Source organism: Zea mays, chromosome 5 (genome assembly GCF_902167145.1).
Source record: "Zea mays cultivar B73 chromosome 5, Zm-B73-REFERENCE-NAM-5.0, whole genome shotgun sequence".
Lineage (NCBI taxonomy): Eukaryota > Viridiplantae > Streptophyta > Magnoliopsida > Poales > Poaceae > Zea > Zea mays.
The window spans coordinates 12,838,232-12,865,472 of NC_050100.1; the positions used below are offsets into that span (position 1 = coordinate 12,838,232).

Sequence of the window (27,241 nt, forward strand, 5' to 3'; positions counted from 1 at the left end):
TCTATGTTGGTTCATGTATCATTTCCATGTGGAACATCTCTGTTTTATCTATAACCAAGTGCCATACTAAAATTGTGCCCACGGTAGATGTACAGCATTCAGATGTATTAATTAGTTAGCATCAACTTATCCATGCAGATTCTGAAAGCAAAAAGTATGTTCTGCAATAAAGGTCGCTTGGTAGTATTGTTTGGAACTGTACACATTATGGGTGCTGGATATATCAATGCAATCTGAATGCTGCCTTGCAATTTTTTCAAACCATAATCGACCATGGCACCGACCAGCCTGGCTAACCATGACTAATCATAGTGCATAACTGATCATCTTAGCACTGATAAGATCATAAGGCTGACTAACCGCGATGAGTTGAACAACTTGGTAACCTTCCTGCCTTTTTTTCCCAATCAGATGTCAAGAACCCCGCGCTGAAGAATGATCATCTGAAAGGCGGTCGTGGAGCAGTTTTCTCCAGGATGGATAATTGTCCTAGGATAAAGTGAATTATATGCAAAGTCGCGCCAGCGAGGAGTTTTGGTTTATCTTTAGTTTTTATTCGCCGGGGAATCAGTGGTATGGTGGTTGAATTAGTTATCATTAGTCCTTGTGATCTGCTACCCTATCATGCTGAGGTGCTTGTCAGATTCTCAATTATTCAAACTCCACATTTTCCATCGAAGCGCAAGAAGCACGTATTGAGAGGCCCTTTTTTATCTCATACAAAGATCGCCTTTTATTGTCACGTTCTAATTATGGGGTGTAGCGAGGTCATGTGTCCGTTTTGGTGCATGCAGCACTGCCACGTTTAGGCTCTGTTTGTTTTCCTCCTAGATGTTATTTCCCTCTTATGTTATATAATTTATATAAGTTAGATTATCTTATAGCCATTCAATCTCATATGGCCATTTCCTTTATTTAGTATTGCTCTATATTATTTAATATGGTATTTCTGTTTCACCTGTGTTTTTTGGTAAAATTTATGTGCTTCCTGAGGTGTACAATTCACTTCAATGTTAATAATCAGATGACAAACACTGTGACAAGCATGAACCAGTATATTCTTTCATTATCAGATGACAAACAATTGGTCCCCGAGCTCATTTCTCTAATAGAACAGGGAACTGATGTTCTGCGTGTGAAGGCCCTTTTGTTTGTTGCTCTGCTTTGCAAGAATAGTCGAAGGTGGCTTCCTCATTTCTTTTGCAATGCAAAATTAATATCAGCTGTTGATAGACTGGGAAAGGAGAAGGAGGGTTTTATTCATCATTGTACAGAAGCATTTGTGCAGTTGGTTGCTTCCTTGGTCCCTGGTATTCTTGACACTGTCTCCAGCGATATACAGCAGGTTATGGTTGGCAAACGCCATGGACCTGTTACTGCTTTAGCTGGGCGAGCTCATCCAAAGAGCACAATTCATCTGTTCCCTCTTATTCTTCATCTTCTGGGAAGTGCATCCTTCAAGCATAGAGTTGTGACAGGCCATGTATTGCTTCAGTTGGCAAATCTTATTAAGATTTTGGAGGCACCATTTCAGGTATGATTTTTTGTGAACTTTATGGATATTTCATCCTGATGAGATGAGAGTATGTTGAGATTTTGTTCATTATACAACTGCAACTTTGGTGCTTGTCTTTTCAATGTTTTGGATCACATGAACTTTATGGATATTTATGTGTTTCTGCCCTAGCTACCCATGGCCATGCTAAATGTTCTTTTGGGATTTCAGGTGCTATTTAAGAACCTTACTGTTGACATAAAGGATGTGAAACCAACGTCCCTGCTCAAAGATCGTCTGCGTGAAGTCGAGGGAAATCCAAAGCTCGGCTCCCTTGGTCCACAACTGCAATATAGCAAGTATGCCTCCAAGTTTCTGAAAGGATTGTTATATTTCATTTCGTATTTAATCTGAACTTCTTTTGTTGCTGATAAATTACTTGCTTTATCTAGAATTATGGATTTGGCTTTGGATAAGGCTAATAGGGAGATAATACATAGGCAAGGATCATCAAGTTTGACGTCGGCAACGTGGTCATGGTGATTGGCCGGAGGAACACCAGACGTGTAGGAGTCATCAAGAACAGGGAGAAGCACAAGGGCAAACAGTTGTATTTTAATTAGTTTAGATTTAGAGTACATTTATGTATGCGTTGTTTGACAATGCTTATGATATATTGAATGGTACTTATTTATATTATATTAATTATAACGTTGTTCAATATATGTGTATGTATATTTCTCTTTCAAATTATTATAACATGATATCTGAAAAAATGATTATAAATTGAAGAATGTACTGCCATGTAAGTCATTTCGTTTAATTATTAATAAGACGGTTACCAAAATGTCTAATATCAGTATCCTAAATAAGACGGTTTTTAAAACGTCCATTATTAGTCACCTAAATAAGATGGTTCCCCTATTGTAACGTCTATTATTGTAGGATATTCGAGACGGTTTGATAAATACTTTATGACTTTTAATGTTTGTGTTCTCTACGGTTCGTTAGAAGCAGTGTCTTAAAAAAAACTAATTCAAGACAGTTTATCGGACGAAATGACTTAAACAAATACATTTTTCAGACGGTTTATCAGACAAAATGACTTAAACAAATACCTTTTTCAGACGGTTATAAATTAAAAACTGTCTTATATAATATCTTTTAAGACGGTTTATAACCATCTTAAATGTGGGACATCTTTTGCGACTCCATCAAAATTGGACACTTCATAAGCGTCTTAATAACTGAAAATTAACTGTCTCATATAGCATGATCTGTAGTAGTGTAATTCAGGATCCAGAGCCCAGGAAAGCTTTCCGGCCCCACCTAAAAGGCCGGAAAGAAACGATCAAACCTATGAGCCATATAGGGCAAATGGAAATGCACCACGTAGCTCAAACCCATGGGGGAAACGACAACATACTAATATGCAACCAACCCCACCTGTGTTTGACCAGAGAGCCGGTGGTCTTCCACCGGCTGCCATTGATATAGTGAGGGAAGAAATAGCCGGGGCGTTCCGAGATAAGCTCGGAGTAAGCATGGTCCCTGGGGGGCAATCATATCGGAAACCTTATGACAGCCGATTTGATCACCACTCGTACCCACAGGGAACTAGAATACCCGAATTCGCAAAATTTTCGGGTGATCAAGGGAAAAACACGCGCGAACATATAGGCCAGTTCTTAGCACAATTGGGAGAATTGGCAGACACAGAGGCATTTTGCGTGCGTTTATTTTCATTATCGCTAACAGGAACCGTGTTTGCATGGTATGCCACTTTACCTCCTAATTCCATTTCATCATGGGGGATCTGGAACAAAAATTTCATGATCATTTTTTCTCCGGTGATTATGAATTGGATTTGGTAGATTTAGTGTCATTGCGACAGACAAAAGACGAATCGGTTAATGATTACATCCGGAGATTCCGCGATATAAGAAACCGATGCTTTCAAATTCATTTAGCAGAAAAACAGCTAGTAGGATTAGCCTTTAATGGTCTACGATATTATTTAAAAGAGAGATTAGAAGGCATCCAATTTTTTACACTAGCACAGTTACACCAGAGGGCTTTGGCTTGCGAAAGCCGGAGCAAAAAAACTGCTAAAAAATGCGTCACAACGTACACATAATAGAATGCGATCAAAGTAGCTCAGATGACGAATCAGCAGAAATGTACGCTGCTGAAATGGTTTGGACAAAACAGGCCAAATCTTCGGCTTGTGCTTCCTTACAGCCGGTTCAAAAGAAACGGCAAGAGGAGGTAAAGTTTACATTTAATGTTGGTAAATGTGATAAAATATTTGATGAGTTACTTAAAAATGGCAATATCAAAATAAATCACACTGTTCCATCCGCCGACGAGCTAAAACGTCGTGCATATTGCAAGTGGCATAACTCATTTTCTCATGCCACTAATGATTGTAATGTATTTCGGCGACAGATTCAATCGGCCATTAACGAAGGACGATTGAAATTTCAGGAAATGCAGGTGGATACAGAGCCCTTTCCGATGAACATGATTGACTTCGACGGAAAGAAAGTCCTGGTTCGGCCAAATACAGCCGATAAAGGCAAAGGCAAGGAAACAATCATCGGCAATGCTAAAAAGGCCGATGGGGATTGTAAAATTTCTTGCAGGAAAGTGGTGGCCGAGAAGACTCCCGATGGAGGGGAGACCCTGAAGGTGACCATCACAGCCTCTAGCACTGGGGGCAAGCGCAGGCAGAGAGACAGATGCAGGAACCCGTGCTGCGTATCCCGGACGGTCCGGCACGTAGGCGCGGACGGTCCGGGACCCCATCGGACGGTCCGGAGAGCTCCGGCGGACGGTCCGGCCGTACTCAGGACTCGCAACGGCCACGTACTTTCAAACCACGACGACCAGAGATAGGTACGTGGAAAACAAATACATTCAAGACAGCTGGTCGGTTGGTTAAAGCCGGCCCAACTTTTGATCAATTATTGTCTAAATACGTAAAAAAGAAGGTCGGCCCCAGTGACCGGCCAGCAAAGCGACCCCGCTCACCCATTCATGAGCAGCGCCAGGTCAGGCCGATTGGACCACCCCACCAATCGGAAGAAATGAAAGGTCATACTATACAAGTGAGACCTAACTTACGTGCATGGACACCTCCACCTCCATATCTGAGAGCACCTAGAGGGGGGGGGTGAATAGGTGATCCTGTAGAACTTAAAAACTTAAGCCACAAAACTTTGATTAAGCGTTAGCACAGTTAATGCCAAGTGGCTAGAGAGAAGATCTTGCACAATACGATAACCACAGGGAGTTCAACACAGATAAGACACAGTGGTTTATCCCGTGGTTCGGCCAAGTACAAAACTTGCCTACTCCACGTTGTGGCGTCCCAACGGACGAGAGTTGCACTCAACTCCTCTCAAGTGATCCAATGATCAACTTGAATACCACAGTGTTATGCTTTTCTTTTCTTATCGCGTTCGCGAGGAATCTCCACAACTTGGAGTCTCTCGCCCTTACACTTGAAGTTCACAAAGAAGCACGGAGTAAGGGAGGGAAGCAACACACACAAATCCACAGCAAAATGCGCACACACACGGCCAAGAATCGAGCTCAAAAGACTATCTCAAAGTTCTCACTAGAACGGAGCTCGAATCACTGAGAATGACAAACGAATGCGCAAAGACTGAGTGTGGATGATCAAGAATGCTCTAAGGTTGCTTGGTGTTCTCCTCCATGCGCCTAGGGGTCCCTTTTATAGCCCCAAGGCAGCTAGGAGCCGTTGAGAGCAAATCTGGAAGGCCAATCTTGCCTTCTGTCGTCGGGGGCACCGGACAGTCCGGTGCCCGATTTCCTTCCTAAAATGGCGCTGCCGACCGTTGTAGATCTGGGAGCCATTGGCGCACCGGACATGTCCGGTGCACACCGGACAGTCCGGTGCCCCCTCCCGACCGTTGGCCCGGCCACGTGTCGCGCGCAGATTCTGCGGCCGACCGTTGGCCCGGCCGACCGTTGGCTCACCGGACAGTCCGGTGCACACCGGACAGTCCGGTGAATTTTAGCCGTACGCCGTCGGCGAATTCCCGAGAGCGGCCACTTCACGCCGAGTCAGCCTGGCGCACCGGACACTGTCCGGTGCACCACCGAACAGTCCGGTGTGCCAGACTGAGCTGAGTCCTGGCTGTACACAGCCAAGCCTTTTTCACCTCTTTTCTTTTCTTCTTCTTTCTGTTTCTAACACTTAGACAAGTATATTAGTATACAAAACCAATGTACTAAGGCTGAGAAACATACCTTTACTCTTGATTTGCACTTTGTCCATCCATGAGCATAAATTCACATTTAAGCACTTGCGTTGGCACTCAATCACCAAAATACTTAGAAATGGCCCAAGGGCACATTTCCCTTTCAATCTCCCCCTTTTTGGTGATTTATGCCAACACAACATAAAGCGACTAGAACAAGTGCAATATCACTTCAAATAAAACTCAAATTTATTTTGATTCAATTTTGGCATATATGGATCATCTTTTGCCACCACTTGGTTTGTTTTTGCAAATCAAACTCAAATCTCTATCTCTAAGTCAAACACACATGTTGAAGCATAAATAGAGTCATTCCAAAAGAGATTGATCAAAGATTTCAAAAACTCCCCCTATTTCCCATAATCAACACTTCTCCCCACAAGAGGCCAACTTTTGACAAAAGAGACAATGCAAGAGTTTTGACAAAACAAAAAGCTCTATTTTACTATTTTCAAAATTTCTCAAGTGGTAGCTGATCCATTTATTGCTTTGGCCTTTATTTTCTCCCCCTTTGGCATCAAGCACCAAAACGGGATCAATCTTGGCCCTTTAACCCCATTGCCTCACCAAAATCTTCAATTAAGAGCAAATAGGCAATAAGAGTTAAAAGATGAACTTGTAATAAGTTACCCTCTCATCGGAGTGCAGTGGAAGTCTTTCATGGTCCAAGTCCACCTTTTCCCTTTCAATCCTCCTTCGAGACTAAATCATCAAACTCAAGCACATGGTTAGTCTCAAAGGGTCAAGTTGTAACACATCTCCCCCTAAACATGTGCATCACTTTGCAACGGACTTGTGAGGTCCAGGGAGTGTTTGTACAACTTGAGCACCACAATAAGCAACAAAATGCAGAAGGAACATGATCAAAGGCATAAACACAAGTATGCTATAAATCAATCCAAGTTCCGCGAATCTAAGACATTTAGCTCACTACGCAACCTGCAAAAGGTCTTCTCATCTAGAGGCTTGGTAAAGATATCGGCTAGCTGGTTCTCGGTGCTAACATGAAACACTTCGATATCTCCCTTTTGCTGGTGGTCTCTCAAAAAGTGATGCCGGATGTCTATGTGCTTTGTGCGGCTGTGCTCAACAGGATTTTCCGCCATGCGGATAGCACTCTCATTATCACATAGGAGTGGGACTTTGCTCAGATTGTAGCCAAAGTCCCGGAGGGTTTGCCTCATCCAAAGCAGTTGCGCGCAACACTGTCCTGCAGCAACGTACTCGGCCTCAGCGGTGGATAGGGCAACGGAGGTTTGTTTCTTAGAGTTCCATGACACCAGGGACCTTCCTAAGAATTGACACGTCCCCGATGTACTCTTCCTATCGACCTTACATCCAGCATAGTCGGAGTCTGAGTATCCAACCAAGTCAAAGGTAGACCCCTTTGGATACCAGAGCCCGAAGCAAGGCGTAGCAACCAAATATCTAAGAATTCGCTTCACCGCCACTAAGTGACACTCCTTAGGATCGGATTGAAATCTAGCACACATGCATACGCTAAGCATGATATCCGGTCTACTAGCACATAGATAAAGTAAAGACCCTATCATTGACCGGTATGCTTTTTGATCAACGGACTTACCTCCTTTGTTGAGATCGGTGTGTCCGTCGGTTCCCATCGGAGTCTTTGCGGGCTTGGCGTCCTTCATCCCAAACCGCTTTAGCAGATCTTGCGTGTACTTCGTTTGGGAGATGAAAGTGTCGTCCTTGAGTTGCTTCACTTGGAACCCAAGGAAGTAGTTCAACTCGCCCATCATCGACATCTCGAATTTCTGCGTCATTACCCTGCTAAACTCTTCACAAGACTTTTGGTTAGTGGAACCAAATATTATGTCATCGACATAAATTTGGCACACAAAAAGATCACCGTCACAAGTCTTAGTGAAAAGAGTTGGATCGGCTTTCCCAACCTTGAAAGCATTAGCAATTAAAAAGTCTCTAAGGCATTCATACCATGCTCTTGGGGCTTGCTTAAGTCCATAGAGCGCCTTAGAGAGCTTACACACGTGGTTGGGGTACCGTTCATCCTCGAAGCCAGGGGTTGCTCCACGTACACCTCCTCCTTGATTGGCCCGTTGAGGAAAGCGCTCTTCACATCCATTTGGAACAACCTGAAAGAATGGTGAGCGGCATATGCTAGCAAGATACGAATTGATTCTAGCCTAGCCACAGGAGCAAACGTCTCCTCAAAGTCCAAACCTGCGACTTGGGCATAACCTTTTGCCACAAGTCGAGCCTTGTTCCTTGTCACCACCCCGTGCTCGTCCTGTTTGTTGCGGAACACCCACTTGGTTCCCACAACATTTTGCTTGGGACGAGGCACCAGTGTCCAAACTTCATTGCGCTTGAAGTTGTTGAGTTCCTCCTGCATGGCCAATACCCAATCTGGATCTAGCAAGGCCTCCTCTACCCTGAAAGGCTCAAAAGAAGAGACAAAGGAGTAATGCTCACAAAAATTAACTAATCGAGATCGAGTAGTTACTCCCTTGCTAATGTCACCCAAAATTTGGTCGACGGGATGATCCCTTTGAATCACCGCTCGAACTTGGGTTGAAGGTGCCGGTTGCGCTTCTTCCTCCATCACGTGATCATCTTGTGCTCCCCCTTGATCACACGCCTCCTTTTGATGAACCTATTCATCGTCTTGAGGTGGAGGATGCACCGTTGTTGAGGAAGAAGGTTGATCTCGTTCATCTTGTTCCTGTGGCCGCACTTCTCCAATCGCCATGGTTCGTATAGCGGCCGTCGGAACATCTTCTTCATCTACATCATCACAATCAACAACTTGCTCTCTTGGAGAGCCATTAGTCTCATCAAATACAACGTCGCTAGAGACTTCAACCAAACCTGATGATTTGTTGAAGACTCTATACGCCTTTGTATTTGAGTCATAACCTAACAAAAACCCTTCTACAGCTTTGGGAGCAAATTTAGAATTTCTACCCTTCTTCACTAGAATGTAGAACCTGCTCCCAAATACACGAAAGTAAGATACATTGGGTTTGTTACCGATTAGTAGCTCATACGAAGTCTTCTTGAGGAGACGATGAAGGTAGACCCGGTTGATGGCGTGGCAAGCCGTGTTCACGGCTTCCGACCAAAAACGCTCGGGGGTCTTGAATTCTCCAAGCATCGTCCTCGCCATATCGATTAACGTCCTGTTCTTCCTCTCTACCACACCATTTTGCTGTGGTGTGTAGGGAGCGGAGAACTCGTGCTTGATCCCTTCCTCCTCAAGGAACTCCTCCACTTGAAGGTTCTTGAACTCGGACCCGTTGTCGCTCCTTATCTTCTTTACCTTGAGCTCAAACTCATTTTGAGCTCTCCTTAGGAAGCGCTTGAGGGTCCCTTGGGTTTCAGACTTATCCTGCAAAAAGAACACCCAAGTGAAGCGGGAAAAGTCATCAACAATAACTAGACCATACTTACTTCCTCCTATGCTCAGATAGGCGACGGGTCCGAAGAGGTCCATATGTAGCAGCTCCAGGGGTCTTGATGTTGTCATCACATTTTTGGTGTGATGAGAGCCTCCCACTTGTTTCCCTGCTTGACAAGCTGCACACGGTCTATCTTTTTCGAAATGAACATTGGTTAGACCTATCACATGTTCTCCCTTTAGAAGCTTGTGGAGGTTCTTCATCCCCACATGTGCTAAGCGGCGATGCCACAGCCAGCCCATGCAAGTCTTAGCCATTAAGCATGCATCTAGACCGGCCTCTTCTTTTGCAAAATCAACTAGGTAAAGCTTGCCGTCTAGTACACCCTTAAAAGCTAGTGAACCATCACATCTTCTAAAGACAGACACATCTACATTTGTAAACAAACAGTTATATCCCATATTGCATAATTGACTAACAGATAGCAAATTATATCCAAGAGACTCTACTAAAAACACATTAGAGATAGAGTGCTCATTTGAGATTGCAATTTTACCTAACCCTTTTACCTTGCCTTGATTCCCATCACCGAATATTATTGAATCTTGGGAATCTTTGTTTTTGACGTAGGAGGTGAACATCTTCTTCTCCCCCGTCATATGGTTTGTGCATCCGCTGTCAATAATCCAGCTTGAACCCCCGGATGCATAAACCTGCAAGGCAAATTTAGGCTTGGGTCTTAGGTACCCAACTCATGTTGGGTCCTGCAAGGTTAGCACAAATATCCTTAGGGACCCAAATGCAAGTTTTGTCTCCCTTGCATCTTGCCCCTAATTTTCTAGCAACTATCTTCCTATCCTTTCTACAAATAGCAAAAGAAGCATTTAAAGCATGATATATTGTAGAAGGTTCATTTACTTTCCTAGGAACATTAACAACATTTCTCCTAGGCAAATTATGAACAGCATTTCTCCTACCAACATTTCTATCATGCACATAAGAAGAACTAGAAGCAAACATGGCATGAGAATCAAAGGCATTATATGCATTACAACTCCTATAAGCATTTCTAGATTGTCTCCTATCATGGTACATAAAAGCATGGTTCTTTTGCACACTACTAGCCATAGGGGCCTTTCCTTTCTCCTTGGCGGAGATGGGAGCCTTATGGCTTGTCAAGTTCTTGGCTTCCCTCTTGTAGCCAAGTCCATCCTTAATTGAGGGGTGTCTACCAATCGTGTAGGCATCCCTTGCAAATTTTAGCTTGTCAAATTCATTCTTGCTAGTCTTAAGTTGGGCATTAAGACTAGCTAATTCCTCATTTAATTTAGAAATTGAAACTAAATGATCACTACAAGCATCAATGTCAAAATCTTTACACCTATTACAAGTTTCAACAATTTCTACACAAGAATTAGATTTACTAGCTACTTTTAGTTTAGCATTTAAATCATCATTAAAACTTTTTAACTTAGCAATAGTTTCATGACAAGAAGATAATTCACTAGAGAGCATTTCATTCCTCTTAATTTCTAGAGCAAGAGATTTCTGAGCTTCTACAAATTTATCATGTTCTTCATACAACAAATCCTCTTGCTTTTCTAACAGTATATTCCTATCATTCAAGGCATCAATCAATTCATTAATTTTGTCTACCTTAGTTCTATCTAATCCCTTGAATAAGCATGAGTAATCTATCTCATCATCATCACTAGACTCATCCTCACTTGAAGAAGCATAAGTACTAGTATTAGGAGTGCTTACTTTCTTCTCCCTTGCCATGAGGCAAGTGTGACGCTCGTTTGGGAAGAGGGATGACTTGTTGAAGGCAGTGGCGGCGAGTCCCTCATTGTCGGAGTCGGACGAGGAGCAGTCTGAATCCCACTCCTTGCCAAGATGAGCCTCGCCCTTTGCCTTCTTATAGTTCTTCTTTTTCTCCCTCTTGTTCCCTTGATCCTGATCACTATCATTGTCGGGACAGTTAGCAATAAAATGACCAAGCTTACCGCATTTGAAGCATGAGCGCTTCCCCTTGGCTTTGGTCTTGCTTGGCTGTCCCTTGCGACCTTTAAGCACCGTCTTGAATCTTTTGATGATGAGAGCCATCTCTTCATCATTAAGTCCGGCCGCCTCAATCTGTGCCACCTTGCTAGGTAGCGCCTCCTTGCTTCGTGTTGCCTTGAGAGCAAGGGGTTGCGGCTCGTTGATCGGACCATTCAAGGCGTCGTCCACGTACCTCGCCTCCTTGATCATCATTCGCCCGCTAACGAATTTCCCAAGAACTTCTTCGGGCGACATCTTGGTGTACCTGGGATTTTCACGAATATTGTTCACCAAATGAGGATCAAGAACGGTAAATGACCTTAGCATTAGGCGGACGACGTCGTGGTCCGTCCATCGCGTGCTCCCGTAGCTCCTTATTTTGTTGATAAGGGTCTTGAGCCGGTTGTATGTTTGTGTCGGCTCCTCACCCCTTATCATCGCGAACCGTCCAAGCTCGCCTTCCACCAACTCCATTTTGGTGAGCAAGGTGACATCGTTTCCCTCATGAGAGATCTTGAGGGTGTCCCAGATCTGCTTGGCATTGTCCAAGCCGCTCACCTTGTGATACTCGTCCCTGCACAAGGAGGCTAGCAACACAGTAGTAGCTTGTGCATTTTTATGGATCTGTTCATTAATAAACACAGGGCTATCCGAGCTATCAAATTTCATTCCACTTTCCACAATCTCCCAAATGCTTGGATGGAGAGAAAACAGGTGAGTACGCATTTTGTGGCTCCAAAATCCGTAGTCCTCTCCATCAAAGTGAGGGGGCTTGCCAAGTGGAATGGGTAGCAATTGAGCATTTGAACTATGCGGGATGCGCGAATAATCGAAAGAAAAGTTTGAGTTAACCGTCTTTCGTCTATCGTGGTCGTCGTCGTCCTTTTGGGAGGAGGAAGATTCGTCGTTGTCGTAGTAGACAATTTCCTTGATGCGCCTTGTCTTCTTCTTCCTCCCGTCTTTTCTTTTGTGGCCCGAGCCTGAGTCGGTGGGCTTGTCATCATTGGGCTCGTTGACGAAGGTCTCCTTGTCCTTGTCGTTGATCACCATCCCCTTGCCCTTAGGATCCATCTCTTCGGGCGGTTAGTCCCTTTCTTGAAGAGAGCGGCTTTGATACCAATTGAGAGCACCTAGAGGGGGGGTGAATAGGTGATCCTGTAGAACTTAAAAACTTAAGCCACAAAACTTTGATTAAGCGTTAGCACAGTTAATGCCAAGTGGCTAGAGAGAAGATCTTGCACAATACGATAACCACAGGGAGTTCAACACAGATAAGACACAGTGGTTTATCCCGTGGTTCGGCCAAGTACAAAACTTGCCTACTCCACGTTGTGGCGTCCCAACGGACGAGAGTTGCACTCAACTCCTCTCAAGTGATCCAATGATCAACTTGAATACCACAGTGTTATGCTTTTCTTTTCTTATCGCGTTCGCGAGGAATCTCCACAACTTGGAGTCTCTCGCCCTTACACTTGAAGTTCACAAAGAAGCACGGAGTAAGGGAGGGAAGCAACACACACAAATCCACAGCAAAATGCGCACACACACGGCCAAGAATCGAGCTCAAAAGACTATCTCAAAGTTCTCACTAGAACGGAGCTCGAATCACTGAGAATGACAAACGAATGCGCAAAGACTGAGTGTGGATGATCAAGAATGCTCTAAGGTTGCTTGGTGTTCTCCTCCATGCGCCTAGGGGTCCCTTTTATAGCCCCAAGGCAGCTAGGAGCCGTTGAGAGCAAATCTGGAAGGCCAATCTTGCCTTCTGTCGTCGGGGGCACCGGACAGTCCGGTGCACACCGGACACTGTCTGGTGCCCGATTTCCTTCCTAAAATGGCGCTGCCGACTGTTGCAGATCTGGGAGCCGTTGGCGCACCGGACATGTCCAGTGCACACCGGACAGTCCGGTGCCCGCTCCCGACCGTTGGCCCGGCCACGTGTCGCGCGCAGATTCCGCGGCCGACCGTTGGCCCGGCCGACCGTTGGCTCACCGGACAGTCCGGTGCACACCGGACAGTCCGGTGAATTTTAGCCGTACGCCGTCGGCGAATTCCCGAGAGCGGCCACTTCACGCCGAGTCAGCCTGGCGCACCGGACACTGTCCGGTGCACCACCGGACAGTCCGGTGTGCCAGACTGAGCTGAGTCTTGGCTGTACACAGCCAAGCCTTTTCACCTCTTTTCTTTTCTTCTTCTTTCTGTTTCTAACACTTAGACAAGTATATTAGTATACAAAACCAATGTACTAAGGCTGAGAAACATACCTTTACTCTTGATTTGCACTTTGTCCATCCATGAGCATAAATTCACATTTAAGCACTTGCGTTGGCACTCAATCACCAAAATACTTAGAAATGGCCCAAGGGCACATTTCCCTTTCAATATCCACCTATGCCATATCCATACACATATTTACCTCCGCCGTATGTCCCAAATCAAATGTGGGGCATGCCACCATATCCATTTGGGATGCCACAGTACCCCGCCTGGGGGGCACCCCAAGCATCTGTTTTTGACAGGTTGACGCTACCAGTACAAGACCGATTGAGCACTGCTCAATCCGGTCACCAGGCACAAACCCAACAGGATTGCCGGACTACTCGGCCTTCAAGGCCGACCAATCCGGCAGGGGGGCATATGCCTGTAGCAACTCAAAGAACAACAAAAAAGGACATCATCAAAATAGGCACCGCAGATGTTGTCATACAGGGAGACAATAAAAGGCCGATGATTTTCGGCGAATCGGCCAACACAACCGAAAAGGATACGGCTACTATCAAAACAGCCGATCCAAAATACTCCATGCCTCGATGGTGCCCAGCGGGATTGACACGATCCCAAAAGAGAAAATTACAGCGCCTAAGAGCAAAGGAGAGCCAGGAGAAGGAGGCGGAAAATACATTTAATGACACACATCCACTATACCCGCCACCGCAAAAGAAATGGAGACCGAAGGCCGTTGAGAAAAAACAGACGGTCATAGAAATAGAAAGTCAACCTGCACCAGGCGCGGACCGTCCGGCCCCCGCACACGGACCGTCCGCCGTTCACCAGGAAGCCTCTGGACAACCTGCACCAGGCGCGGACCGTTCGGCCCCCGCGTGCGGACCGTCCGCCGTTCACCAGGAGGCCTCCAACGACACGACAACATCAATGGAAGAGGACGACTTGCTGGGAGAAGACCTGGTCGACTACGAGGCTTCTCCAGAACGCCCAGGTATGGATGTAAATATTATTACATTTTCTGCCGATTGTACTATCATCAGCGACGATGAACCTGTTGTTGCCCAGTTTGATTTTGGTCCTAAAGAAGCCGCCTTTACTAAACCAAAGGAATCGGTAAATCATTTAAAGCCGCTCTTCGTGCGCGGTCACATTGATGGGATGCCGATTGCTAAGATGTTGGTAGACGGAGGGGCGGCTGTAAATCTAATGCCTTATTCATTATACAGAAAATTAGGTAAACAAGATGACGAACTTGTCAAGACCAACATGACCCTCAGCGGTGTTGGAACTGATAGTTCGATCAAAGCCAGGGGAGTCACATCCGTTGAATTAACCATCGGGACTAAGACCCTTGCTGCTGCATTCTTCGTCGCTGATGTAGAAGGAAATTACAGTTTAATTCTAGGCAAAGATTGGATTCACGCCAATCAATGTATACCTTCTACATTACATCAAATGCTAATACAATGGGTAGGCGATGACATAGAACAAGTACATGCTGATGTATCGGCCTGCATCGCTGTGGCCGATGCCCCTGTACTCTGGACTTATGAGACTGCTACATGTCTCACAGGAGTAGATTTTTCTGATTATCAATTCATAAGTATAGATAAGAAAGGTTTCATTCCTATAATGCTAGAGCCGATGGAGAATCGGCTAAATCCTAAATAAAGTTTAAATGATGAATACACACAAAACTCATGAGTCTCTGGCCACGGACAGTTCGGCTTCCAAGGCCGGATGGTCTGGTCTTTCACAAAAGGGTTCGGACTTTAAGACCGAACATATATCACAACAAAAGGATAGTATTATGGATGATTCGGTCCCCGAGGCCGGAAAGTCCGCCATCATACAAAGATCATCTAATTCCTCTGCGAGGAACATGATAGAGGAATTCCGAGATCTTGATAAACTAGGACAGGGGTTTACATCGGCCGATCCTTTGGAGGAGATTGACATAGGAGATGGTAAAACTCCAAGGCCGACTTTTGTAAACAAGACCTGGAGACCGATCCTAGAAATTAGATGATCGGTCTATTGAAGGAATATTCAGATTGCTTTGCTTGGAATTACACTGAGATGCCTGGATTAAGCCGAGAGATCGTAGAGCATCGGCTGCCTATCAAGTCTGGTTTCAGACCTTTCAAGCAAAGAGCTAGAACATTTCGTCCAGATCTTCTCCCACGCATCAAGGACGAAATCCACCGGCTACTAGAAGCTGATTTTATCAGACCTTGCAGATACGCAGAGTGGGTCTCCAATATTGTGCCGGTGGAGAAGAAGGAGTCAGGTAAACTTAGAGTATGCATTGATTTTCGCAATTTAAATAGAGCAACTCCTAAAGACGAATATCCTATGCCCATAGCCGACACATTAATCAATAATGCATCAGGAAATAGAATTATTAGCTTCCTTGATGGTAATGCCGGATATAATCAGATTTTCATGGCCGAAGAAGATGCGTCTAAAACGGCCTTTATATGTCCAGGCTTCATTGGTTTATTTGAGTGGGTTGTCATGACATTTGGTCTGAAAAATGCTGGTGCCACTTATCAGAGGGCTATGAATTTGATCTTCCATGAATTGTTAGGAAACACTGTGGAAGTTTACATTGATGATATTGTAGTCAAATCGGTTGAGTTTAGTTCTCATATAGCTGATTTGCGCAAAGCCTTTGATAAAATGCGTCAGTATGGTTTGAAAATGAACCCACGTAAATGTGCTTTTGGAGTGTCGGCTGGTAAGTTTTTAGGATTTGTCATACATGAACATGGTATAGAGATAGACCCTGACCGAATCAAGTCTATTCGGAATGTGGGGCCTCCGACCTCTAAGGTCGAGGTACAGAGGTTCCTCGGCAAGGTGAATTATTTATGAAGGTTTATTTCTAACCTAGTCGGGAAGATTGATGCGTTTACCCCTATTCTTCGGCTTAAGAATGATGCCGAATTCGCTTGGGGGTGGAACAGCAAGAAGCATTTGATCTCATCAAAAAATACTTATCTTCGGCTCCCGTATTAAAAGCACCACGAGCAGGAGTGCCATTTCGATTATACATTGCAGCTGAGGATAAGGTCATTGGGGCTGTTCTGACACAAAAAACTGAGGGGAACGAGCATGTGGTGACATATCTAAGCCGAAGGTTGGTGGATGCTGAAACAAGGTACACTTTTATTGAAAAGTTATGCTTATGCTTGTTTTATGCCTTCACCAAATGTAGATGTTATTTACTGTCTAGTCATTGCACTGTTTCTAGTCAAGACGATGTGATCAAATACATGTTGCATAACCCAATTATGAGTGGTAGAATTGGTAAGTGGGCTTATGCACTAATAGAATATGACTTGGCCTATGAACCACTGAAATCTATGAAAGGCCAAGTCGTAGCGGATTTCATTGTAGAACATCAGATTAATGATATTCATGAGCTATACATGTCATTCCTCACTATTACTCCTTGGACTTTATATTTTGATGGATCGGTTTGCAATGAAGGGCAAGGAATTGGCATTGTACTTGTTTCACCAAGTAATGTCTCCTTTGACTTCTCTAGCCGATTGAAAACTTATTGCACTAATAATCAAGCTGAATATGAGGCCCTCCTATTCGGTTTAGAACTTTTAAATGGTATGGGAGTAAAACATGTGAAGGTATTTGGTGATTCTCAGCTGGTTATCCAACAAGTGTTAGAAGAATATCAATGTTTTGATGGTACTCTAAATAGTTACCTTGAGAAATGTTGGAGCATAATCCATTCTTTTGACGAATTCAGTATTCGGCATATTTCTAGAGTTGAGAATCATAGAGCTAACAATTTGGCACAAGATGCATCAGGTTATCGGATAAAGAGAGGGAAATTTCACAAAACTGAAAATCTGATAACCAGTGCAGAACCAAATTCCCAGGTCGCGGACCGTCCGCGTGATGACGCCGGACCGTCCGGGGTTACCAGAAAAGTTCTCTTAATCGATTCAGCTGACAATGAAGCCGATGCAAGTGATTGGAGGACACCTATACTTAATTATTTACGAAATCCCAATATCAGGACAGATAAGAACATTCGGCGAACAGCTTTCAAGTATGTTTTGATGAGTGATGAACTTTACCGCCGAACAGTCAATGACATCCTACTTAAATGCTTGGGCCCAGATGACGCTATATTAGCCATGGCCGAAGTACATGAAGGAATTTGTGGTACTCATCAATCAGCTCCAAAGATGAAGTGGTTGTTGTGAAGGTCTGGTTTTTATTGGCCTAGTATGATAGCTGATTGTTTCAAGTACTACAAGGGTTGCCAAGTGTGTCAAAAATTCGGCGACCTACAGTTGGTCCCTGCAGCCGAATTACATCCTATCATCAAGCCTTGGCCGTTCAGAGGATGGGGATTAGACTTTATTGGAGAAATTCATCCTTCATCTTCAAAGGGGCATCGGTTTGTGTTAGTTGCCACTGACTACTTCACCAAATGGACTGAAGCCGTTGCTCTAAAGAACATGACACACAAGGAGGTAATTGAGTTTATAACTGAGCATATCATTCATAGATTCGGCATTCCCCAGACCTTAACAACAGATCAAGGTACCTCTTTTATGTCAAAGGAGGTACGTGAATTTGCTGAATTATACAGAATTAAGCTGCTTAATTCATCTCCATATTATGCTCAGGCCAATGGTCAGGCCGAGTCTAGCAATAGGACATTGATTAATTTGATAAAAAAGAAAATATCTGATAATCCTAAACATTGGCATAAGATTTTGTCTGAGGCTTTATGGGCTCATAGAATATCTAAACATAGGGCTACTAAAGTATCTCCTTTTGAGCTTGTCTATGGGCAGGAAGCAGTGTTGCCTGTGGAAATAAGTTTGAATGCTATCAGGTTTGCCAGACAAAATGATCTAACTGCTACCAATTATTATGATTCAATGATGGATAATATTGATGAGGTGACTGACAAAAGGATGATAGCTTTGGGAGCAATAGAAAAGGACAAAATCATGGTAGTCAGGGCCTACAACAAGAAGGTCAAAGCAAAATCATTTCAAGTAGGGGACCTGGTGTGGAAGACCATTTTGCCTCTAAGGAATAAAGACCGGAAGTTCGGGAAATGGTCACCAAGCTGGGAAGGCCCTTATAAAGTAAAACAGGTGATGTCTGGCAACGCCTATTTGCTACAAACATTACAAGGCAAGGACTTGCCTAAGGCTTTGAATGGGCGTTTCCTCAAACAGTACCATCCTAGTATGTGGCAGGATGCCTAAGAGAACCGATGTAATCACATCGAGTTAGTTGCTTTTGGTTTGCTCAGCTCCACCAAAAGGCAGGGGGGCATATGTTGAGCACCATATTGAGCGGGCGGACGGTCCGGCCCTGAGGCCGGACGGTCCGCGGTCCGGACAGTCCGCGCTTGTGGGCCGGACGGTCCGCGCATGCGCAGAGCAGTTTAGGGTTCCGAGTTTTGTGCTATGTTTGTTGGCTAGATTTGCGGAATTAACCCGGAATCCAGTCATGTAAAGGGTCCAGCCCCCCTCCTCTATATAAAGAGAGGTCTACGGCCGATTTGTAATCATCAATCGAATCAATACAACTTTTATTTCGCATTTTATCCTAGGAGTAGTTCTAGTCTAGTTTAGGTTTAGCTATCCAATCCCCAAATTCTTCGCCTCTCTTCGACTCTATGCCGATTAGAGGAGTCTAGGTCGGCCGGCCCGAGCCTAGACAACCCCTAGGATCTCTCCTCCCCGACGGGGTCCCTCCCGGGAGTGAGATCCAGGCGCCGCCGGTGATCTTCCGCCGCCCCTGCGCATGCGCGGACCGTCCGGCCGTCAGGCAGGAAACCCTAGCCCCTGTGCCAGGTCGCGGACCGTTCGCGCCTGACCAGAGAGCACCGCCGTCGGTTCTTCTTGATTATTTGGCGCTCCGAAAAAGCGTCAACAGTAACATAAATGGCAACGGTAATAAATTTGAATAGGTTGTTATCAACTTCTAGTATGGCACATGATACGATTGTGGTATATGATTATGATTGGACTTAAATGTTTAACGTTATCGTGTTATCGTTTATCGTGTACGTTACAAATATGTAAACCAAACGAACTCTAGCCAGGAATCGCCAAATTTGGGTCTTTGATCTGGTGTTCTTATTATACATGACCGACGATTTGTCATTGTTGTGCATTCCCTCGTTGATCGTTCTCAGTACAAGAAATGATCATTAAGAGCAAGAAATGATGGATCGTTATACCTACACCAAATTTCTCATATTTCAGACTACTCAAAACCTCAGGTTTCCTCATCTGTGTAAACACCAGCTTTTACTTTTAACTACTATTCCCTCTATTTCAATTAACTACAGGAAATTGAAGTTTTATAGTTATACCTCCACCAAATTTCTCATATTTCAGATTACTCAAAGCCTCAAGTTTCCTCGTCTGTGTAAACACCAGCTTCTACTTTTAACTACTATTCCCTCTATTTCAATTAACTACAGGAAATTGAAGTTTTTATAGATACATAGTTTTTGTTGTGCACCTTGATAGTACATTATGTTAGGTAAAATTAATGTATCTAGAAAAACTATAATAGCGCAAAGCTTAGTTGTGTCTTCCACCAAAAATGGAAGAATCCAGGTGAAAGGCCAAACCGCCAAAGAGAGAGGGTGGCACATCTTGGAGAGCGATGGATGGTGCTGGGCTCGGACCGTGAGCAAGTTAGACGAATGGGAGCAGGCACGTGGAACAGGAGGGCGCGTATCCGACCAAGGAAGCTGGACCATGAGCGACACTGTTGCAGGCTTGCAGCAACCTTGCTCTTCGAAGGGGTCGGTCGTTTGCTTTTTCCCTTGACCGGTCATCCAGAAGCCCCACCAGAAAGGCCGACGGCAGCGCGCACGTTTGCGTCGATCAGGGTGGCCGCTCCCGCTGGAGGGGCCATGTCGGATTCTGGCCAGGGGAGCCGACGACGTGGAACAGAGGAGGCGACGATGGATCCACACGAGAAGGCCGCGCCAGATCCAACCAGGAAGACGGTGAACCCGACCGTGAAGGTCGCGATAGCGTTGAATCCGGTTGTGACGGCGATGAAGAGAATGGGAGGGCGGCTGGGCGGTTCATCCAAGCAGGGGGCTACGCCGGATCTAGCCAGGCGAAGGAGCGACGTCGACGACAGGTGAAGCTTGAAGGGGCCAGGCAAGGGGTGATGGTCGTGCCTGTACGTGTGGCTGGCCCACAGCGACACTCGCACGCTCGCATGGCTAGCCCGCAACAGCGACGGCGCTTGCACGGCGCCCGTGCTCTCTGCCGCGGCTAGGCAAACGTGTGTGCATGAGGCACCACAACAGAGGCAAGGAGGCGAGGGCGCCAGATCTGGGGCAGGGAGGCGGGGGCGCCAGAGAAGACCTAGCTCTTATACCATGTAACAGATTGAGATTACACTTCCATTGCATAGAGAATGGTTACATATATACACCTATGGAAACCCTAATCCAATAGAGAATGGTTACATATATACACCTATGGAAACCCTAATCCTAATGGAGCGGCAACCACATACATGGATAATATAGGAACACACTATAACAGGAAGGGCATCAACAGGTTGAATGTCTAGTTAAGAGCTCATCTATTTCCCCTTCATCTGAGTTACCTTCACCTTCTTGTTTAACCACCTTTTTCATTTGAGGGCTTCATCTCGAAATTTTCTGAAACACTATGGTATGGTACTGGTACGATGATAGCACAAACCTCTGGAACTGGTTGCATCCACTACACAACTGATTTTGGCTCCTCATTGGTTATAGATGGTGATGGTTCAGCTTCAATCTATCCACAAATTGCTCGGCGCCACCATCAGAGGCGTCCGAATCATACTTAATCTCAAAAGTTGACTTCTGAAGACCCTCCAATGAATCCCTTGGAACAGCATCAACAGAGGACCCCTTAATTTCTTCATCTGCACAATTATCCAGATAAAGTTCTCCGCAGATGGACTGACTTCTTATGACCTTCCGATGAACCCATAAGAACAGCTCCAACAGAACAGCTCTGAACTTCTTCATGCTCAAATTTTTTCAGAGATGTTGCTTCTCTCTGAGTAGTGCCTAAAGCTCCTCTTTGTGAGTGCATGGACGATAAATGAGTCTGAGCTTCATTACTTGCTGATTTTAGTGGAGTAACAGCAAGTAACAGTGTAAATCCAATCGATGCACATGAAATTAGGACTACAACAGAATATGGAAGTATAGCAGGGCTTCCAGTATCTCCTTTCAGGTTGTTTGTCCAAGTGCTAGTACCAAACATAATTTCTGCTGTGAAAATTATATTTGTGAACACCACAAGAAGGAATGCGAGGAAGGCAAAGATTTCAATACATAAAGCTATCCTGTATCTTCCCATCAATAATCTTGACGAGGAAACACGTAAAATGGGTATAATCGATGAAGGAAGAAGCATAGCCTGGATAACTGGGCACATAATAAGTAACTGATATATCCCTTCAGGACCAGCAACCTTCGCAAAATAGATATTAAGAACCATGGCCAGACCCTTAGGTAGCAGATGATGTGCCGAAAGCGGCAGTTTAACACCAAAGAAGTTCTCTGAAATTACTTCACCACTAACAATGCATGTCAATGAGATGATATGGCTTGAAAAGAGAAGGATCACTAATAGCACAATTGGTCCTGCAGGATTTGTGAATATCTGCAGAAGGAAAGAATCCACAGAAGTCAGGAAGGGGTTCCATGCAGATTCCGAACTAAAAGTAATTATTAGATATGTAACAACCAGAAACTTAAGTTGTTTAGGAATGGGAAGTAATATGCTTTCTAATTCAGTGTAACCACTGATTTTTATCGTCCACCTATGGATGAACTAAAAAGCATTACAGTTATCATTTTCTTAAAATTGTGCCAGACAGGTCTCAAACCTGACGTACTGAAACAATGCCATATCTAAGTTCAATGCACCAAGCAGTTCATCAAAAAGTTTTAACTTGCTGAGGGAAGGTAGACATCAGATATACAATTCAACAATTTAGGGTAATTGCAAATCCAAACACGTAACCATAAGAGAAATGCAACATGCTGAAACCGTGGTTCTTTTTCTTGGTAATGATAAAAGAAGATAACATGATTTAGCAAATAAGCAGAAACTGGAGATACATACCTGGTGCATTAGCTCTGTAGCATCTTGAAAGTTCATGACCACTGTCTCACTGGATTCATCTGCGGCTGAACTCAGGAGAATATAATTCACAAGGTAAATCCCAGTAAATATAAATAATATAGAGAAAAGGTGGTCATGAAACAGGGAACCAAGGGTATGAGATGATCTTCTCTGGACCTGCACATATGATATCTGAATTAGCATACATCAAACCAAGTGAAGTCAACTAAGCTTATAAGCAAACATCAGATAAAAATTGATTTGTTTTTTGTGAAATGGAAGAGAAAGTAGAAAAATACATTCCAACCAGCTCCTCATGAGTTATACTGGTTATTAGTGTGATGGACTTCCGGGGTCATTGAAACCCCTGTGTCGTTCCATGTTCCAAGCCTGGAACCTCCCCTGGCTTTGTTCGGTTGTATGGGAATTTAGAGCTTGTTCGATTAAGAGTAGATTAAAGGGGATTAAATCCCCTTCTAGTCAAAACTGAATAGAAAGAGATTTAATCCCCATCAACCCCGATGCAACCGAACAAGACCTAAGGATAGCCAGGGAGGTGTCTCCTCCCCCCCCCCAAATATCTAGGTTTTTAAGTACATCCCAACCACTTGGCATGTATTATGAATTGCCATAACTAAAAATACTAACAACCTTAATACCATTTATTTGTTGAGTCCATTATATTGCGCTTTTACTAAGCAACTCTGTATGCATTCTTGATGAAGATCGATTCATAAGTAATGGATCATAACATGCAATAAAGAAGACTTGTTTCTTATTATGAGAACTCTGACAACACAAAAAGAAAACAAAAGCCTCCAAATAGTGACACAGGCTGCTCTAGAAATTGAAAGCGGCAGAACCAAATACCAATAACCTAGTCATGAATCATGATAAAGTGCTTTCTTACTCTTTTTTCATTACATTTGAAAGGATAAAACCAAACATGAAGCAGCAGAACCAAACACCAAACCTAGTCATGAATCATGATGTTTTCATTACATTTGAAAGGACAAAACCCTAACATGAAGCAGCACATCCAAACACCAATAACCTAGTAATGAATCATGATAAAAACATTTGCTTAATCTGTTTTTATTACATTTGAAAGCCCCAAACCCCAACAGGTCACCCAGAACTCCCACCAAAACATACAAATGGACACAGTAATTCTCTGCTGAATGCTTGCAGCCATATTTATACACAGCCGAGAGCTACAGATATGGCTGTGATAGCTTCCTAGTTAATGCAGAGAATTAATACCTCAATCAGCCTTTATTTTCCTTAACTACTAGATAGAATCCTACTACCACTAAAGACTGAACCTGGACACTAATCTGCACCTGAACTCTAATCCGGACACACAAGATTATTTGCCAACAACATTCAGCACCCCATGGTCAGCTACAATTTCCCAGACATCACTTTTCATTACATTCAGCACCCTGAGGTTTGTTGTTGTTGGATCACTTTCAACATGCAAGACACATTCATTCAGGATTGATAAGAGAACGTGCTTGTACATGCCATCTGAACACTTTACCTAAGCATTAGCAAGATACGTTAGAAATTAGACTTACCTGAACAAATGCCGAATGCGTATAAAAGTTGTGTACTATTATATTTGCGCCAAGAAGTGCCATCAGTGAATAAGCGCTTTCACCACTCAACTTGGGAAACATCGCATTCATATTGACTGGGGTATGTGGGTGACTGATTAATAAACCAAGCACAAAACAAAGAAGTGTAAATCCAGCTATACAGGCATTACATATCCCAGCCACCTTATCCTAGAATGAGCATGAGTAGGAAACAAGAATTACATAAGGTCGAATACTTAAGAAGGTTATCATTTTATGATGGGGTTATTTTGGGATTTATAGATTTACCAGTCGGGAGAGTGTGTATGGTAGTAGATTAACAACAACACTTGCAAAACATATGGCTGTGATAAGATTGTCATGTTCAAACACAAGGTTGAACCCCACTGCCATGCCTGCAATCTGAAGTAGCCAAATGTTAAGTGTTACACTTATAAGATGAGAACTACGGCATGCTCTGGTAAGGAGTAATGAGTACTCCAAAAATAAATGCATGCATAGCATGATTATATAAACATCCCAGAATGAATCACAACAGAGCGAAAAAATCTTAAGTTTGTAGGCATACCATTGTCAATTCAGAGGTCAATAAGGATAGCCATGCCTGGAGACCAAGAACAACACATATCACCTTACTGTATTCCAGGCAGCAGATCTATCAGTCATGTAGAAGTACAGAATAAGGTTGATATCTCCAAAAGACTACACAGGAAACAGTTTAAAAGGCTTTAGAATGAAAAGAACACTAAATTGATAGAACTTAAACTCCAAGCTATAAAGTTTATTGTTGGCAGTTCTCCTTGTTTCTTATTTGCATCTAATACTAAAAGAAGTAATTTTCATTCATGCCCCGGTCCGTCTGTCCCTCCACTCCCCAAGCATAATTCCTAACCGGTTTTACTGAGAGTAGCAGTACGTAATGAATTAGAGATACGAATCCTAATTGGTTTACTGTTGTGATGAATTAGAATAAGAATCCAAATTAGTTTACTGTCTCGTCCTTGACCCGAACTCACAACATGTGAGTAACTGAGTTAAAATAGGGCATGTCCAACGAAGTATAGAGTCTGATTCCAAGATGTATTGGAACGGATAATGCAATACACATGCATGTTTGCTTGTTGAAAGATAAGAGACAAATGATACCTTAGTTTCCTATTATCTGTACTGTCATTATATCCATGAAACCGAGGTTATTGTGAGAAAATACTGTATATTTTAAAGTCCTCACCAGCAACCCAGAAATAATCTTAACAGTAAGAAGTAAATACAGGCACAGAGTAACTAAGTTACATTATATTTCACTCAGAAAGGGATACGCTTCTTTTTAGATTCTGAGACAAACATTCAGAACTTGAGAATCCAAGCCTGCCCTTGTCTACTCAAAGATAAGTGCCAGGTCCATAGACCATAGATGAGATGCCAAATCATTGTTATGAATTGCATAAGAAACGCAACATTTTCAAGGTTATGCTAAGCACTACTATGTCAACTAAAATTAGTGAGATCTCTGCACAGTGGTTGTATTGACTGGCAAGAGTTCCACGAATTATCTCTGCAACGGCAAGAACAAGAAAGATCACAGTAAATCGTACCTCTGCAAGATTCTTCCCAGTGACCATGCCGATACACGTTGACAGATATTGGAATAAAATGGCTGAGAAATTGAAGAACAGCACCAGTAGCACAAGATCATAGCCGAACCGAGATCCAGCATCCACTGCTACCAACCACTTTCCAAGGTCAATATATGCCATCGAAATCAAGAGCGTTGGTCCAAGGGTTTGGAAAAGTTTATGTTGAGCATCCCCAGCAGCCAGAGATTCTATACTATGCACACTATTCATGGTGCAGAAATAATGTTAATCAGCGAAAGTATGGAAGACACCAGACCACTAAGCTTAATAGCGAACAGTAAACCAAACTCAGGCCATCTTGACTCTCTTTACGATCCAATTAGTCGATTGCCACTCCTCAGAGAAGATGATCATCCACAGCACTGTAAAAACCAAGGGATGTGGACTTTAACTTGCTTCACAAAGAGTTACACCACATAATTCTTACAGGGATGTGGGCTGCTATCATACTATGGCTAAGAGCCTAAGATGATAACATGTATGCCCCTTATGGAAATTATAAGAGCACTGTATAAGCAACCATGAACTAGTGATGAGGTGTCTTCGTAGTTCCTCCCAACTGAAACCTCAACAGTTAAGACCGAGCCACCTGCAACGTGATCAGAACATATCATATAGAAGGCAGCAAGTAGTCAGACAGAATCCTCTTCCAAATAAAGTGTAGTAATAAAACCCCAAAAGAACTTATATAAAAAATAAAGGATGCCTCCGAAGGGGCAAACCCCTTTTTCAGCTGTTACCTTTTATTCCAGAATTCCCCCCTTTTCCGCTTGGAATTCCCCTGCCACGAGAACTCTACAACAGGAGCGAGGTGAAGACCGAGAAATGCGCTGTAGGAAAGAAAAAAAAACTGCGAGCCCTACTGATCGTGAAAGCGGATTTCTGGAAAGCTTTGGGGATCTTTCTACGGTGCCTTCCTTGGCTAATGCGAGAGAAGAACGGAAGAAGAAAACTGGCTCCTCATCTTATTTGCTCCTCGAACATACCTCGGTGGGCGAGAGACCATGGCGGGGAGCAGGGATGGGCCAACGCGTCGCAGACCGAGATAGAGGCGGCGGGGTGGTGGCGGTGAGCAGTAAGACGTGGGAGGCGTGGAGAGTGTACGACCCCAGCTAGGAAGAGCGGTGGCATTCGCAGGGCCGGCAAACCGCCAAAGTCGGCGGGCGGCGGCATCAGGAATACAGTACACATGAGTACAGTACTCCATGACACCTGACGGCTTGTTCGTTTGTATTGGATTGCGTCCGGAATCGTTTGAGCTAATAAAAATTTATACAAATTAGATAAGCAATCCGGTTAGAAATCGTTTCGACCCACCAATCCAGCATAAAGGAATAAGCCCGGGACAAAAACGAATACCCGTGTCATCGTCTTCGGAACCGGCAACACTCACATGCGTGAACGGACGG

General features: G+C 43.9%; 2 protein-coding genes across 4 annotated transcripts; one reads left to right on the forward strand and one right to left on the reverse strand.

Moving 5' to 3' along the window:
* Window positions 1-1,045: 1,045 nt before the first annotated feature.
* LOC103628008 (serine/threonine-protein kinase RUNKEL) lies at window positions 1,046-2,038 on the forward strand. Its single transcript, XM_008648299.1, has 3 exons — window positions 1,046-1,534; window positions 1,727-1,854; window positions 1,948-2,038. The coding sequence occupies exons 1-3, from the start codon at window positions 1,046-1,048 to the stop codon at window positions 2,036-2,038; spliced, it is 708 nt and encodes a 235-aa protein (XP_008646521.1).
* Window positions 2,039-20,812: 18,774 nt separating this feature from the next.
* LOC100216792 (Ethylene-insensitive protein 2) lies at window positions 20,813-27,029 on the reverse strand. 3 transcript variants are annotated; one of them, XM_020553108.2, is made up of 9 exons: window positions 26,819-27,017; window positions 26,573-26,627; window positions 26,353-26,421; window positions 25,791-26,194; window positions 24,764-24,850; window positions 24,484-24,597; window positions 24,175-24,384; window positions 22,595-22,771; window positions 20,843-22,129 (listed from the first exon to the last, which is right to left on the reverse strand). In XM_020553108.2, exons 4-9 carry the CDS (start codon window positions 26,040-26,042, stop codon window positions 21,389-21,391), a joined length of 1,581 nt encoding a protein of 526 aa, XP_020408697.1. In that variant the 5' UTR covers window positions 26,043-26,194; window positions 26,353-26,421; window positions 26,573-26,627; window positions 26,819-27,017; the 3' UTR covers window positions 20,843-21,388. The 3 variants fall into 3 exon arrangements, with proteins under 3 accessions (NP_001346429.1, XP_008681281.1, XP_020408697.1); NM_001359500.1 differs by having other exon boundaries at window positions 20,813-22,129; window positions 25,791-26,421; window positions 26,819-27,029; XM_008683059.3 differs by lacking the exon at window positions 24,175-24,384 and having other exon boundaries at window positions 20,816-22,129; window positions 25,791-26,421; window positions 26,819-27,024.
* Window positions 27,030-27,241: the final 212 nt, after the last annotated feature.